This window comes from Podarcis filfolensis (assembly GCF_964270895.1).
Source record: "Podarcis filfolensis genome assembly, chromosome: 6".
Classification (NCBI taxonomy): domain Eukaryota; kingdom Metazoa; phylum Chordata; class Lepidosauria; order Squamata; family Lacertidae; genus Podarcis; species Podarcis filfolensis.
The window spans coordinates 28,986,653-29,000,891 of record NC_139609.1 but is presented as its reverse complement, the minus strand read 5'-3'; the positions used below and the strand labels follow the sequence as shown (position 1 = coordinate 29,000,891).

The 14,239-nt window shown below is 38.2% G+C and overlaps 1 protein-coding gene across 4 annotated transcripts in view; it reads left to right on the top strand.

The window, feature by feature from the left end:
• The window catches only part of PKN2 (protein kinase N2), a 50,502-nt gene that overhangs the window by 15,972 nt on the left and 20,291 nt on the right, over positions 1–14,239 (top strand). For all 4 annotated transcript variants that reach the window (XM_083620607.1, XM_083620605.1, XM_083620608.1 and 1 more), the window contains exons 2-6: positions 5,321–5,621; positions 9,980–10,131; positions 11,729–11,846; positions 13,574–13,719; positions 13,814–14,027. In XM_083620607.1, the coding sequence (XP_083476733.1) occupies positions 5,321–5,621; positions 9,980–10,131; positions 11,729–11,846; positions 13,574–13,719; positions 13,814–14,027 (931 nt within the window). The remainder of the gene's footprint in view (positions 1–5,320; positions 5,622–9,979; positions 10,132–11,728; positions 11,847–13,573; positions 13,720–13,813; positions 14,028–14,239) is intronic.

The following is a 14,239-nucleotide window of genomic DNA, read 5'->3' as shown; positions in this document are numbered from 1 at the left end:
AATTGGTAATCAAGAAATTCCAGCGCTTCTTACACAGGTGGCGTGGCTCATTTCCTTTTCCCAAGTAGGTATGAGAAGATTACCATCCAAATACGGAACTTCTTGCAAGCAGGAATATGGTGCTTGCCCAAGGATTGATCGGTGTTGTTCATTTTTATTTCATAATTTTCTGGAAGATCAGTCAGATGATTTCAACATTAGATTGCTGGCTAAGACAAGTTTGCTATCTACAGCAAGAAAGTTACACACCTACTTTTTTGACCCTAAAGAGGGTTGAGAGCTAGGCTGCCATGCGGATTTTAAAATGATAAGAGGAACAATATTATATGCTGGCAATTTGTATTCCTGAAAATGTTTAACTTACTCTTGAGGTGTCTTGTCTTTGTGTGTTGTATTCTAATGTGTATTGGCTGCAAACAATTTTTAAAAATCGTATTGATTTGGAGGCAACCTATCCCTTCTTTGACTTGCACAAAGTGTGGGCACATATACCTGGTCCGGTCTGCTAACACTCCCCCATAATGTTTGCCATCTTTTACAATCCTGATACTAAGCTCAAGTGCTGAACTGCTGGAGCTCTCTTTATTTCGACTTTTATCTGGTACCTGTATATAGTGGTATAAATATCAGTCTGAGTCATGCAAACTTGCTTAACTAGCCATACCACTATTGTAAATAATACTTGCCCCATATATACATTTGCTGATTCACTTGTGCACTGGGGTTTTCCTGTTACAAGATGATTTCTGTATATGACATGCAAGATAAGAAGAGATCTGCATAGGCATTTACCCTTACTTCAAAATTATTTGCCTTGTCTTTGTCTGGTCATTTTTGGACATTAGAGAGGGGCATCACTGTGAATTAGAAATTTAAGCACTGATAAATATTTCAGTTGCATGTAGTCTATATGCTGGAATGATTCCTCACTTTTTCATGTCTATCTCTTGCATGTTGTAGCAAGAATCAAGGGATGGTGGCCCAGTGTAAATATAATGCTTAACCATGGCAAAGTGCAATGTAAATGAGCTTGCTCAAGCATTGGGCTTATGTAGTCCTCCCTGTTTTCCTCTGGCATTCACCAAAGGAGGAGGTTGAATATACCTTCTTCTGAATTTAAACTAAGTGAAGTTTGTGATTACAGTAGACAAATTGTGATTAGTTTAAAGTGTAATTTATTACTATAACTATGATCTAGTCATATTTGGACTGGACCCATTGGGTCTACTTTGTAGGCATGATGAAATCTAAAGGCGACCAAATGGTTGGGTTGAAATTGTTCAGTTTCCCATTTTGCAAAGCTTCCTGAACAAGAGCAATTCAGAAGTGAATCCCAGATTGAGGATTCTGACAGTATTGGGTAAATAGAAACCAACGTGGAATCCTTTCAGTAAGGATCTACAGAATACTGTAGTGCGGAGAGGGAATTTCAAGGGGAGAAGAAGTGGTGAAAGTCCTGAAGTAAGTTTGGATATAAATATGATTTTATGTTATGATGTTTATATGCTTGCAATTTCATAATAATAACATTTTAAGCATTTAAAAATGAACATTGCAAGAAAGCATCTAAAGAAAGACTCCACCGAAAATAATGTGGCTACCTTCCACAAGAGAGATGCTTGTGGAAATTCAATGTGATTGCCCGAGTGTACTGGAAATTATGACTTGTTTTCCAATAAGAGGCTCTCTTCCATCAACTTTTGTCAGTTTTGAAAGTAGTTTTCAATGTGGTGGGCAAGGGGATAACACCTCTTCAAGAAAAGTAAATCTAAAGCCCATCTGAATGTATGGACTTAGTCATGTAGTGCTCTTATCCCTAAAGCTCTAGGTTCTGTAGTAAGGTAACTGCTTACGCAGTCAGAATTCTGCAAATCTAAGCATATGTGGATAGCTTTTATAACTTACAGTATTTGTCTGAATTTGAAATTTTCACGGTTCCCATTTTGCACAGTGGATGTCATAATGCATATCGTTTCTCTGCTAGGCTGTTCCCTGCAATGAATAAATTAGATAAACAGTGCAGATAGAATAGTTATCAAAGCAGTCACTCTGCTGCATTCTGTAGGATCATTTTAGGACTGCAGGGTTTATGTAGTCTTGCTAGCAGGTGGAAATTTGAGATTCTCATTTTAAATGAAGGTTGGTTCAATTTAGTGCTGCAGTTTTGGAATCCTGATGCTTTCAATTCCATGGTAGTCTGTCTTCATCCTAGGAAGTACAACAGACTTTGATCTCCCTGCTCCTGTTCATTTTGCACTCTATATAAGCTAACACATTCTGCTGGTAAATGGCTCATGTATGTGGTTCAGGGGGCGGGGGCGGGGGGAACTGATAGAGGATCTTGAGTTTGCAGATATCTTCCAACACTTCTTATAAGAAAGGTATAAAATATTTGGAAGGACTACAGAATACTAGATCTCTAGCAGATTGCTAAATGTTTAGCTTTACTTTCTGAATATATGCAGCATAGTTTCTTCTGAATTTAATAGCCATTTCAGACAATAGTATAAAATCCTACCTGAACAAAGATAAATACAGTGGTACCTTGGGTTAAGAACTTAATTCATTCTGGATGTCCATTCTTAACCTGAAACTGTTCTTAACCTGAGGTACCACTTTAGCTAATGGGGCCACCTGCTGCCACCACTGCACGATTTCTGTTCTCATCCTGAAGCAAAGTTCTTAACCCGAGGTACTATTTCTGGGTTAGCGGAGTCTGTAACCTGAAGCGTCTGTAACCCGAGGTACCACTGTAAAGTGATAGGTAAAATATGATGGCTACTAGCACATGCCATCTAACTGCCAAATCACAATTATGGCCATTACTCTGTATCTTGAGGACACTGTACTTTGCAAATGATTTTGCTGCTCGAGTTTTGGGGCAGGAGGGAAAAGAGAAAGAGGATGCCCAGCCAAGAGGCTAGTCTATCTTGCTCTCATGTCATTGTAGCAGTGTATGAACAAATGTGATGTCCACCTCCTTGCAGAAAGCAGAGTTTAGAGTGCCACTGCGGTCAAGATAAGTCACTAGAGTGAACACATAACATTCAGAAGCAGTTATAAACCAGTTTGCTTTTACATTTGGAAGCTCAAGTCACTGTTTGGGTTCTGTGGTCAGAATAATGGATGTGAGATTACTGCTAAGGTAATCTTTTCTATATTTACTTACAGTTGCCTTTTGAACCTTGAGAATTTTATGGCTCTTGCTATATATAGTACTGCACCAAACATTCATGTTCTGTATGTTAACCAACTGTGCTGCTTTAGAAGAGACATGGGGAATAAATATAATGTTGCATTCTTGCAGCTTTCTCCAGGGTAGTTGACCATGAGAACTCTAGGCTTGTAATGGATTGTGTAAGTCTTAGGTTGACTAATTATATCAGACTTTTAGCATTTTTTTGTGCAGAAAGAAAAATAATAGTTGATATTCTTTGAGAACATTGTTGGATACCTGAACCTGTGGAGACAGATAACTTTTTTTAAAAATAAATGAGCCAATATATTATGTTGCCAAAATATATCACCAAAATTGGCTGTTTGTGGCTTCCTGCAATATCTATGAACTATACTGAGGGAAGGAGGGAACATCTGTGGGTGAAATTGGGTGGTTATTTGGTGAAGAGGAGAAATTTCTCGCAAACATAGTTTAATTTGAGTAATTTTTCACCAAACAAGGGCATTTAGAATAAGCATTCTGAATACTACATATACTTGTATGATTTGCTGCTGAACCACTCAATCATTTGGTAACACTGTGCTAGTTAACATTATGATTGTTGTGCAAGACATACAGTTAGCATGTGTTTAATCTTTGAAATATTACATTAACTTGCCTGAATATATTCAGGGTCCCCCTGCCCCAAGTTAGTTCATCTTGGATTTTATATTAAGAAAAACATTTTTACTCTAACAAACATTTTTTTAATTTAGATTTTTTTCAAAATGATATAGAAGGCAGTTGCTGTGTAAGTAATTGACAAATTAAGAACATTTTTAAAATTCCACTATTGACTGAGCTCCTAAACATTTCATTGCCCCCACTCCCCTGCGCCCAAATCTTTGGAAATATGAGATTTCTTTTAACCCTCTTGTCGTGATGAAATGTGTATTACTAATTTATAATAGCCAGCATTCAGAATGTGACAAGCATTCAAAGTTTGGATTGGTTACACCTCTCCAAATGAAATGTGCATCAACACTTTCCTAGTAACTGATGGAAGCAGTTGCTTTGTAGGTTCTGCAGTGTAAAACCTAGAATAGTACAAGATTGTATGTGATCATCTTTATCTAATTAGACTCTCGTATTTACTAACAGTATGACTTTATATTTACTTAACTGGGCTTTGGACTCTAGCTTTTTGTTTAATGGCTGATTGTGTATGTATGAAGCATTTCTGCAGGAAAGCACTTATTAAATGCCTAGGTTCTGTGCATGTAGCATCTGAAAAGATGGCAGCATTAATCTAAGGACTTGTTTACACATTTAGTAATACTGGACTAACACCTCAGCACTTCTCAAACCTAATTTGTGCTCTGTGTTCAGAGAGTGGTTGAAGCAAGTTGAAAGAAGGAAGGAGTCTTTGGAAAAATAGGGGACTCTCTCTCATTTTCTGTCATCCTAGTGATAATGTGATTATGCCATTTCTGAGATACATATATGGGGTACCTGCAAAAAAACCCCAATTAATAGTTAAACGTCTCAGGGTGGTGAAGGCGTACGATTATATTATAGCATGGTGACTAAAATACCTTGTGGTTTTGATGGGATAACCAGAGACAAACCTCATACATACCTGCCTCTGTATTCCAGATTCAGTTCTGTGAAAATAATGTTTTTTAATCTTTGTTTCTTAATGGGACATATTTGCTAAATATGCATAAATACATCATTGTTACTTGGATTAATAATTGTCTAAATTCACCTTCGAAACAGTGAAATCTACAAGTATAAAGTGGCAATCTTTGTGCGTAATTAACTGGGAGGACGTCTATTTGAACTCAGTGAGACTTCTGAGACACGCCTAGGATTGCTGTGTTAGACTATTCGTTTTCAAGCATATCTGAACAGAGTCTGAATGTTTTGCAAATCCAGTGGAACTTAAATGACTTCTGTTACAATTAGGCACATGAAAGGTGTTGTGAAACTTAAACCTGTTACTTTTAAGTGTTGTCAGTCAACATATAACATTATCATTGCCCCTGTAGCACATTTTCAAACAAGTGGTTAGTAAAAGGCCTCTTAAAATGAGTATTAGTTTTACAGAGTATTGTGGGCAACGTCATTAATTAACTCCTGTGCTTTTTATTCTTCCTGTAGGGAGATGTGCGAAGTATTCTTGTCTCTGAGAGCGTGAGCATTGGACAAAAAGTGGACTATTTGGACACGATGGTACAGCAGAAGTTGGATGAAGTAAAGGACCAAATAAAACGGGAAATAAGGAAGGAACTTAAAATCAAAGAAGGAGCAGAAAACCTCAGGAAGGTCACTACAGATAAAAAAAACCTGGCTTATGTAGACAATATTTTGAAAAAATCAAACAAGAAACTAGAAGAATTGCATCATAAATTACAGGAATTAAATGCTCATATTGTTGTAACAGAACCTGAAGATGTTACAGGTAAGTGAGTGGGGTCTTTTTTAATGGAGGTACTTAAAATCATCCTCAACATTTAACCTAGAAGAGTTAGCAGTTAATTTTGTGATGCCATCCTTCACATACTTTTGGTCTGCTTTTTAAATAGTGAGAGTTATATCAGAATTCACAAAGTTCTACCTGCAGATACATGCGCATAAAGAGCAGCCATCCCCACTTTTGTTTAACATAGGAAAGCAGCATTAGGAATCTCACTTAGTCCATTGCACATAATTATATTGCTTCTGCATCTTATTCCTCTAAGATGTTGCATAGTAATATGGAAATGAAGTAATTTGTAGCCGCAAATCATAGAAAATATGCTTCTTGTGACACTGCGCAGACTGTGGAATTCCAGTGAAACTTTAGGTGAAACAAGTAAGGAAAATTCCTCTTGTGCTAATTCCAGTTTTCTTCTACAGCTTAGTAGGTGAAAAGGAGTGCTTGGATTGAACTTCAGAGAGCCATTGTGGCGTAATGGTTAGAGTGTTGGACTAGGCCCTGGGAGAGCAGGGTTCGAATCCCCTCTCAGCCAAGAAGCTCACTGGGTGACCTTGGGCCAGTTACCATCTCTTAGCCTATCCTACTTCACAGGGTTGTTGTGAGAATGAAATGGGGAGAAGGAGAACCGTGTACACCACCTTGAGATCCGTGGAAGATAAGAGGTGTTATATAAATGTAATAAATAAATCTTTCACTCCCTAGCAATTTTTCATAGAAATGAAGTCTTAGTCTTGCATGTGTAGCCCTTTGGCTGCATAGAAAGAAAAAATAAATCTTCTTAGTTGGCTGAAAGATGCTAAAGTTCAAACAAGCATATTATATTAAAAATAAACTTTAAAAAAATCTGAGAAAATATATTACTGCTAAAGTAATACAGATAGCATCCTGCAGCTTAATTTTCACGGGAAGATACTGCTCATGCTCCTACTAGTCACTCATTTTACAGGTGTTTTGAGCAAAATCAAGCAGAGATTAACTATGGGTCTAAGCACAGTGTCACTCAGGGAAGAACAATCTCAGTAAAGAACAATGTGGTTTTGCATAGACTGAAAGCTCGGCTTTGTAGTGTTGCTATTTTGTGCAGATGCAGCAGGGAAAAAGGCGGGGTATAAATAAATTTCTTCTCCTCCTCCTCCTCATGGCCATGTGGGGGTTAGTTCTTACTCCCTGCTTTCATTGTCTTATTCTTTATCATCCCTGGTTCTCCATTGTTCTTGGGCAGAGCAGCTAGCGAAACCTAGGCCTGGCCCTTCCAGGCTTCTGGCTTGTACATGCTCCCCATTTTTGTTCTAGGACGTGCAAGCAGCTCTGCTCTCTTGGGAGCGTGAGAATGTGTCCCCAGCACAATGACAGTGAGGCTACTTGGTGCTTCCTCAATCCCAGCAGCTGTGTTGTGAGCTGGGTGTCCTGGGCATGGAACCTCTCCATTCCTCCTTGCCTCAGCAGAGATGAGAGGATGGTTGTCTGTTTCCCAGGCAACCAGGTCATCCCACTTCACCCCATCCACCTCTGTAGGCTCTGTTTCCTTTGTGTCAGAGCCAGCTCTTTGTTCACAACATAATGATCTAGGGACGGTTCTGCCATCACCTTTTAAGAATGCTGCTGTTTTCTTCGCGTACAAACACTGCATCAGCTAGTGACGGTTCGTATGTTTAGTTTATGAACTCACAATCAACCCAGTGGCAGGTCTTGGACCATTTGAGGGTTTTTTCTTGGTTGGTACGCACATGAAGTCTGCTATCAAGTTTGCCATTCAGTAGACCTGGTTAGGATTGCAACCAAGTGTCCCCTTCAAGCCACACAGATTGCTAAAATATATATCTTTATATTGGTAATTACTGAAGTGCATTGATAAGGACGTTAGGAAACTATTGTTCTTTTGGAGAGTGCTAGAAGATGAGGAAATCTAAAAACGTGTTATATTTTGGTTTCTCAACTATAACTAACAATTTGAAAAACTAATGTTTTTATCATTTGCTAACTTTGTAGCACTTTGAATCATAGCATTAGGCTTCCGCCTTTAATGAGCACTCCTGTTAGAGAATGTAATATTTGCTGCAACTAATTCATTTTGTTAGTAAGCTTCTGTATATAATCCATATCGGAAATGCTTGTCAAAGCATACAGTCATGTTTGAAGAGTTTTACCTTGGTTACAATCCTGTCCTAATTTTCTAGGAACCTATTTCAGCAGCTATTTGAAGAGGAAGATTAGAGGAAGGATTGGCAGTTAAGTCTCAGTCATGAGGTAGTTTGCTCAAAAGTGGCAGTGTTGAATCGGCCATTAGGTTCAACAAGTTTTCTGTGGAGATTGAAATTCAACAACATGAAATAAATGTTCTTTCCATGTTAGCATTGCCCAACACTTTAGTCAGCTCTCTGTTTTATGTGAATTTGGATTATTCAGTTGGACAGAAAAAGTGTTTTTCATATATTGTAAGTGTATATTTCTGAAAAGAACAGTTGAAAAACACAAAGTACAATAAATAGTGTGGTTGTAACCAGATATCTGGCCATTATTTGTTGGAACCTATGTTGTTGTTGTTTAGTTCTATGTCCAATATCAAGCACATGCAGACATGTTTTCCAAGAAATATTTGTATTTCTTTCATGCTTCTGAGAATCAGTGGAGAAAATATAGCAGTAGTGTGCGTCTGAGAGAAAAAGGTGCTTCATTTTTTGTCACCTATCTCATATTTTGTGTTTTATTTATATCTCTGGATATTTGCTTGTCTGTGTACACGTGTATGCATACAATGAGAAATGGAAAGGAATAACTGGAGAAAATGTTGAAGAACAAAATTTTTGGGAAGGAATGGTAAAAGGAGATACTGCATAGCAAATGTGAGATCAAAACAACATGGGCTAATGGATTGTATCTAAGTCATATTCTGTATACCTCATTGAAATAAATGTATGTATGTTAATGACTAAGTCCATTCATTTCAGTGGGACTTAGAGACATCAATGTTTGGGAAATAGTTCTCTTTTTCACTCTGAATTTAAAGTGGTAAAGTTGAGGGAAAGTGAGCCAAGAGAATAATTTCAAAACACTTTTTCCCTGGCCACAGCATTCCTTCATTAGTATCTCTAGATGTGTGGAAGTTTTTTCAAGGTGTTCCCTGTAGTGGACATAATGATGGACACAGTTCTTGTTGGAATGGGAAACTAGTTAATGTTCAGTATATAATACATAATCAGTAAACATAAGATTAATCAAATTGTCACTGGCACCAAAATTATTGTAAAGCAACTAGACAGTTTGTTGATGCAATCCATGGATAGTTTTATAACTATAAAAGCCACAACTAGTTCTGCTTTTTGATTACTTTATAGTAATTTCTGTGGCAGTTACTACTAACCAAAAAAAAAAAGTGTTTAAATTAGACATTCAGGCTCGCTTATGTCAACCATTTGTTCCTTTTCACCAACAGTCACTTAAACAATACAGGCACTACTTTTTTTCTTATGCTAGCTCTAGTGTTCTTGGCATAAGAAATGAATTACTTAAGCGTTAGGCACTGTAACCTACAACAAATAGTAACTTGTGCTTACCCAATGTATGTATGTGGAACGTAAAGGAGATTAACCGAATCAACATCCTGTAAAGAGAGGGGGGGAGAGGATTGGATACACAAATAGAAGGGATATTTTTGTTAATGAAAGTGTTTTGGATTCAGCAGATGCTTCCATGGCTAGAAGTCTGGCAGGGCAAGAGGGGAAGGGTAGTCACTATGCCAGTGGTTCTACAGTAGTGGTTCTACAGATTCCCACAGCCCCCCAAAGCACGGGGGATTTTCGATGGGAGAGTTTCATGAGCAGAATTCTGGAACTGAGCCATTATTTATTGCAGTTGACCTTATTTTCAGCTTTTACTGGAAATGCTTTTCCATTATATTTGAAATATGTTGTGAAATATTATATTTGATAAGATCTCTTAGAATTATTATTAGTGAATGGTTTAATTTTGTCTAAGAACTGTTTTCTTAGATTATCAGTTCTCAGTTGGAGTGGAAAAGCTATGTACCAGTCACCCAAGACAAGATAGGAAACATGATAGTCTGTGCCTCAGTGAGAAACCATCACCTCACTTTGACATGGACACCAGTTTGTGCAAAATACTGAAAAGTTACTACAATAGAAAGCATGGTAGATATCAGGTGTAATCTTGGGCAAAGATATAAAAGATTTCTTAGTAGAAGTACTGTATGCTTACTAAAATAATTTGGCTAACTGAAATAATTTTATATTAATCTTAATACTTTGACATTTTGCTATTTTAATCTAGCATAGATCCGTTTAAAATAATTGTTGTTTGGCTTGATTATATGTAATACACAGATTGCCCCAGAACTCCAGATACACCGAACAGTGACCCTCGTTTTCCAACCAACAACCGGCTGATGGCCTTAAAAAAACAGTTGGATATAGAATTGAAAGTAAAACAAGGTGCAGAGAATATGATCCACATGTATTCAAATGGTTCATCAAAGGTAAGACTTATGAAAAGCCAGCTAAATTTACCATCTTTCCAGTTTGCGTGCAAATGACTTTTTTTTTCCAGTTGAGGAAGCCGCCCAGAGTGGCTGGGGAAATTCAGCCAGATGGGCAGGGTAGAAATAATAAATTATTATTATTATTATTATTATTATTATTATTATTATTATTAATCTTGGGTAAACCAGACAGTGTTAAAGAAGTGCATACTTCCATAAAGAGTGGTGTGGTCATTTAGAAGTAATTCATGTTTGATCCCAATAGGCTATCATACGTGCATCACATTATTTGAAAAACAAAAAATGTTGGGGAGTTTGCCACATTCTGAAAACCTGATACTATATCACTACCTGATATGGGTAGTGTGGCAAAATGCCTTGTAGGAAAATCCATCATATGCTGCATTAAAACAAAGTTTCTAAACGCATTTTGTTGCCAAGCAAGGCAGGAATCTTTTGTTCGCTGGTTGAGTACCTGCTTCTTTTGAAAAGATGTACCAACTGAACATCTTCTCGGATTATGCTGTAGCTTTTTATTTTAAAAAAACCAGCCTTCGCCCTTCCCATTCTTACACTTTGGAAGTGCTACATCTGTCCCAAGCTCAGGAATAGTGCTCATCAGCAACCCTAACTTGGAACCAGGATGTTGGCATGTGGTGAAAGAACAAAAGAAATGCAGATTACTATAAGTGATCTGAATGGATTGCAGAGACTGAGAGTTGGCAGTTTGAATTGCTTCCTGATGGCTCCCTGACCTTTTTGAAACTCAATTTGTAGCTTTCCAAGCACTGTTTCAGTTATACATGTTAAATTACGCTGTTAATCTTATTACAGCACTTCTAACATGGAGGGAAGCTGTTTCTTCCAAGCTCCTTTCCATTACTTCAAATATTTAAAAGCCTTGTTTTCCATTACAAGCTCTACCAGTAAGTGTGTGGATAGTTTTGTCATATATTTTGTTTGAAGAAACATCTTCCACATTCTCTACTGGCAAACAAATGCAAATGACATTATGGTGCAAGTCCTTAACTTTGGGGATCAGTGCCTGCCGATAACAATTTCAAGGGCTTGCAGAAATTCCAGTCATAGGTTTATATGGTCCACGTGACAATACAATCAGTACAGGAGCCCTTTGATGATAAGCAATGTGCTGCAGAGTACAGTAGTGCAACATTTTAGTTTTGCTTTCTGTGTGAACTTTGAATTGTTCCACAGTACAGCAGTTCTGCATGTTGAAAGCTTCCACTCAAGTCTCTTGGGTTGCTGGGATCTACTTTCCTATTAAAACTTTATTTTTAATACTCTGCCATCTTCTGCAAGGGTCTGTGATAGGTTAAAATATATAGCAGGAAGAAAGAAATTTAAAGCGGCAGTAATAGAGTATTTGATGCAAAGTTCTGACAAGTGGATAAAACATAAATTGAGGGGGAAATACAATGGAGGAAGGAAACAGCAAAATGTATCACACAATAGTCGCAAAACTATATGATTTCTGAATCGCCTTGAATTTGTCAAAAAAAGACAACACAAGCTGCTGTTACTTGGATGTCCCTCCATAATTCATATTTTAAGAGCATCTTTATTTTCTTTTTAGGATAGAAAGCTTCTTGCAACAGCTCAACAGATGCTTCAAGACAGCAAGACAAAAATTGAAGTTATAAGGATGCAGATACTTCAGGCAGTCCAGACTAACGAATTGGCTTTTGATAATGGTGAAGCATTCAAGAGAAGAACATTCTCTATACTGTTGATAGAATCTTGGATAGGATCTTGCCTTCCCCCTCAACCCTGGGGAAAATTCTAAATCCCCATGGTTGGCAATCCAGCCCCACTTTGTGGGAACTTCTCTGGCTTGCCCAACTCTATCAAAAGTGGGTGTGGGATAGTGCATGCTGCTCTACATCTGTATTGTTTCATCTCTCCCCTGAAGAAGACCTGATCTATACAGGACTCTTGCCACATGGAAAGCCCTAAATTGTAAGCTTTCCACAAATGCCTAGTCACATTTTAAGTGCCCTTCCCGGATGTACTGGCTCATTCACATGTAAGGTTAGAAAGCTAGCCATTAATAGCCTGGCTGAGTGGTGCCTTTGGCCTGCTGTACAATGGGTCATTGCACATGGTAAATTAATTTAAAATGTGACCAGGCATGCATGGTGCACTAGTAAAGGCTTTCTGCATGGCCCGTGTCCTTCATAAATCTTGTGCTAGAAGCTTGTAATGGAATATGGGCACCAGATTTCCCATCATCTGCAGCCAGACAGAATTGAAGACTCCCTCAGTGTGTGAATTGCTGGGAGTGTGGGTCTTGTGTTTTCTCCATGAGGAAATGTAAATGAAAGGGCAGAGGATATAATTCAAAGAAGAAAAGGAGGGTGGATGGGTGGGTGGATGGATGGGTGGATGGGGAAATGGGAGTCAAGAGAAATCCATGCTGGGCCACAGACAGAAGAGTGCTAAGGAGTACAGAGAGAAGTAGTGGAGAGATACCATGAGAGCGAGCAACTGTTGAGATAGTTAGCAAACCTATGGTGGTTGAGAAAGGTGATACCATGCATAGAAAATAGAAAGGGGGCTCATGGAATAGGCTGCAGAGCAAACCGAGTTGATTGTAACAATTTGAGTAAAATAGCAATGTGGCCCACTTCACTTAATAAAAATGTGAAAGACCCTCAGAGTGAAATGAGTTGTGCACTCCAGTTCAGTAGCACCAATAGAAATGTTGCAACTCCTGCCCTTTTTGCTGAGAAAATTGTGAGCGTGAGCTAAAGGTTTGAGAAGGAAATAAACTATAAGAACTTATATGGCTGCATTAGCACATAACACTCAGCCATGGTTTTGCCTTACATTCACAGGCTGGAAAGAGGCTGACTGAAGTCTCAGGCTTGCCTGCTCTCCTCTCTCCTTATATGGGCAGGAGAAGACCTTGCAGTGTTTTGTTTCAGATTCCCCTAATCTTGACTTGTCCTTGCGTGCAAGCTAGGGATTTTGAATTTATCACAAATTCTGGCCATTTTCAAAACAAGCCAATTTCAAAGCACGGTCTACGAAGCTGCGTTGTTTAACCAAACCAGCCACGTGCAGATTTGGAGATAACCCAGCAAGGTGGATATTGTCTCAACAGCCTTCATGAGGAGTTGGAATCGCATGACACCATGCAGCTACCCTAAAAAATATGCTGCAGTGCTATCAGTTGTTGCATGCAAAAGAACCACTTGGTCTCAGGACCACAGGTATTCCTGAGGTCTTCACATTGGCAAATGATGTGTTTTTGAGAATTGTAGCCTAAACTTAACATCTCACTTCTTTCACCAACTAGGCTAGGACTTTTAATTATTTCTGTGGTCAAAATGTTTAGCAGTTGTTTGTATTAAGATAACCATATTAAAAAGCTAGTTGAATGCATACTAAATATCTCTGTGTGTATTTTTACCTGCAGCAAAGCCTGTTATAAGCCCCCTTGAGCTCCGAATGGAGGAACTGCGGCATCATTTTAGGATAGAATATGCAGTAGCAGAAGGGGCAAAAAATGTTATGAAGTTGCTCGGATCTGGAAAAGTTACTGACAGAAAAGCACTCTCAGAGGTAATTTTAACAGAGTAAATAAAATCTGAATTTAAACAGTTCTATTTCAATCATTTTCTTAGCGAATTTCTTTTCTTATTTTTTCACGAACAAGGCTCAAGCAAGATTTAATGAATCAAGCCAGAAGTTGGACCTCTTAAAGTATTCACTAGAACAGAGACTTAATGAACTCCCTAAAAACCACCCCAAAAGCAGTATTATTATAGAAGAACTTTCACTTGTTTCGTCACCAACACTAAGTCCACGTCAAAGTATGATCTCTACACAGAATCAATATAGTACACTATCCAAGCCAGCCGCTTTAACAGGTTTGTTGTGCTGTGGTGTTCTTTTTTTCTGGAAATGTTGTTTGTTTTTGTTTCCGTTTGCGCTAATTGCATAATTGTGAGTATTTCAGTTGCTGACTAACCTCAAACTTCTGAGCAGCGGCTTTGCATTTATGTTGGTTAAGAAGATTCTTGTGGTTGGTGCTTTTAAGAGGTGGGTCTTGCTATTCTAGCACAGCAAAACCCAAAGGATT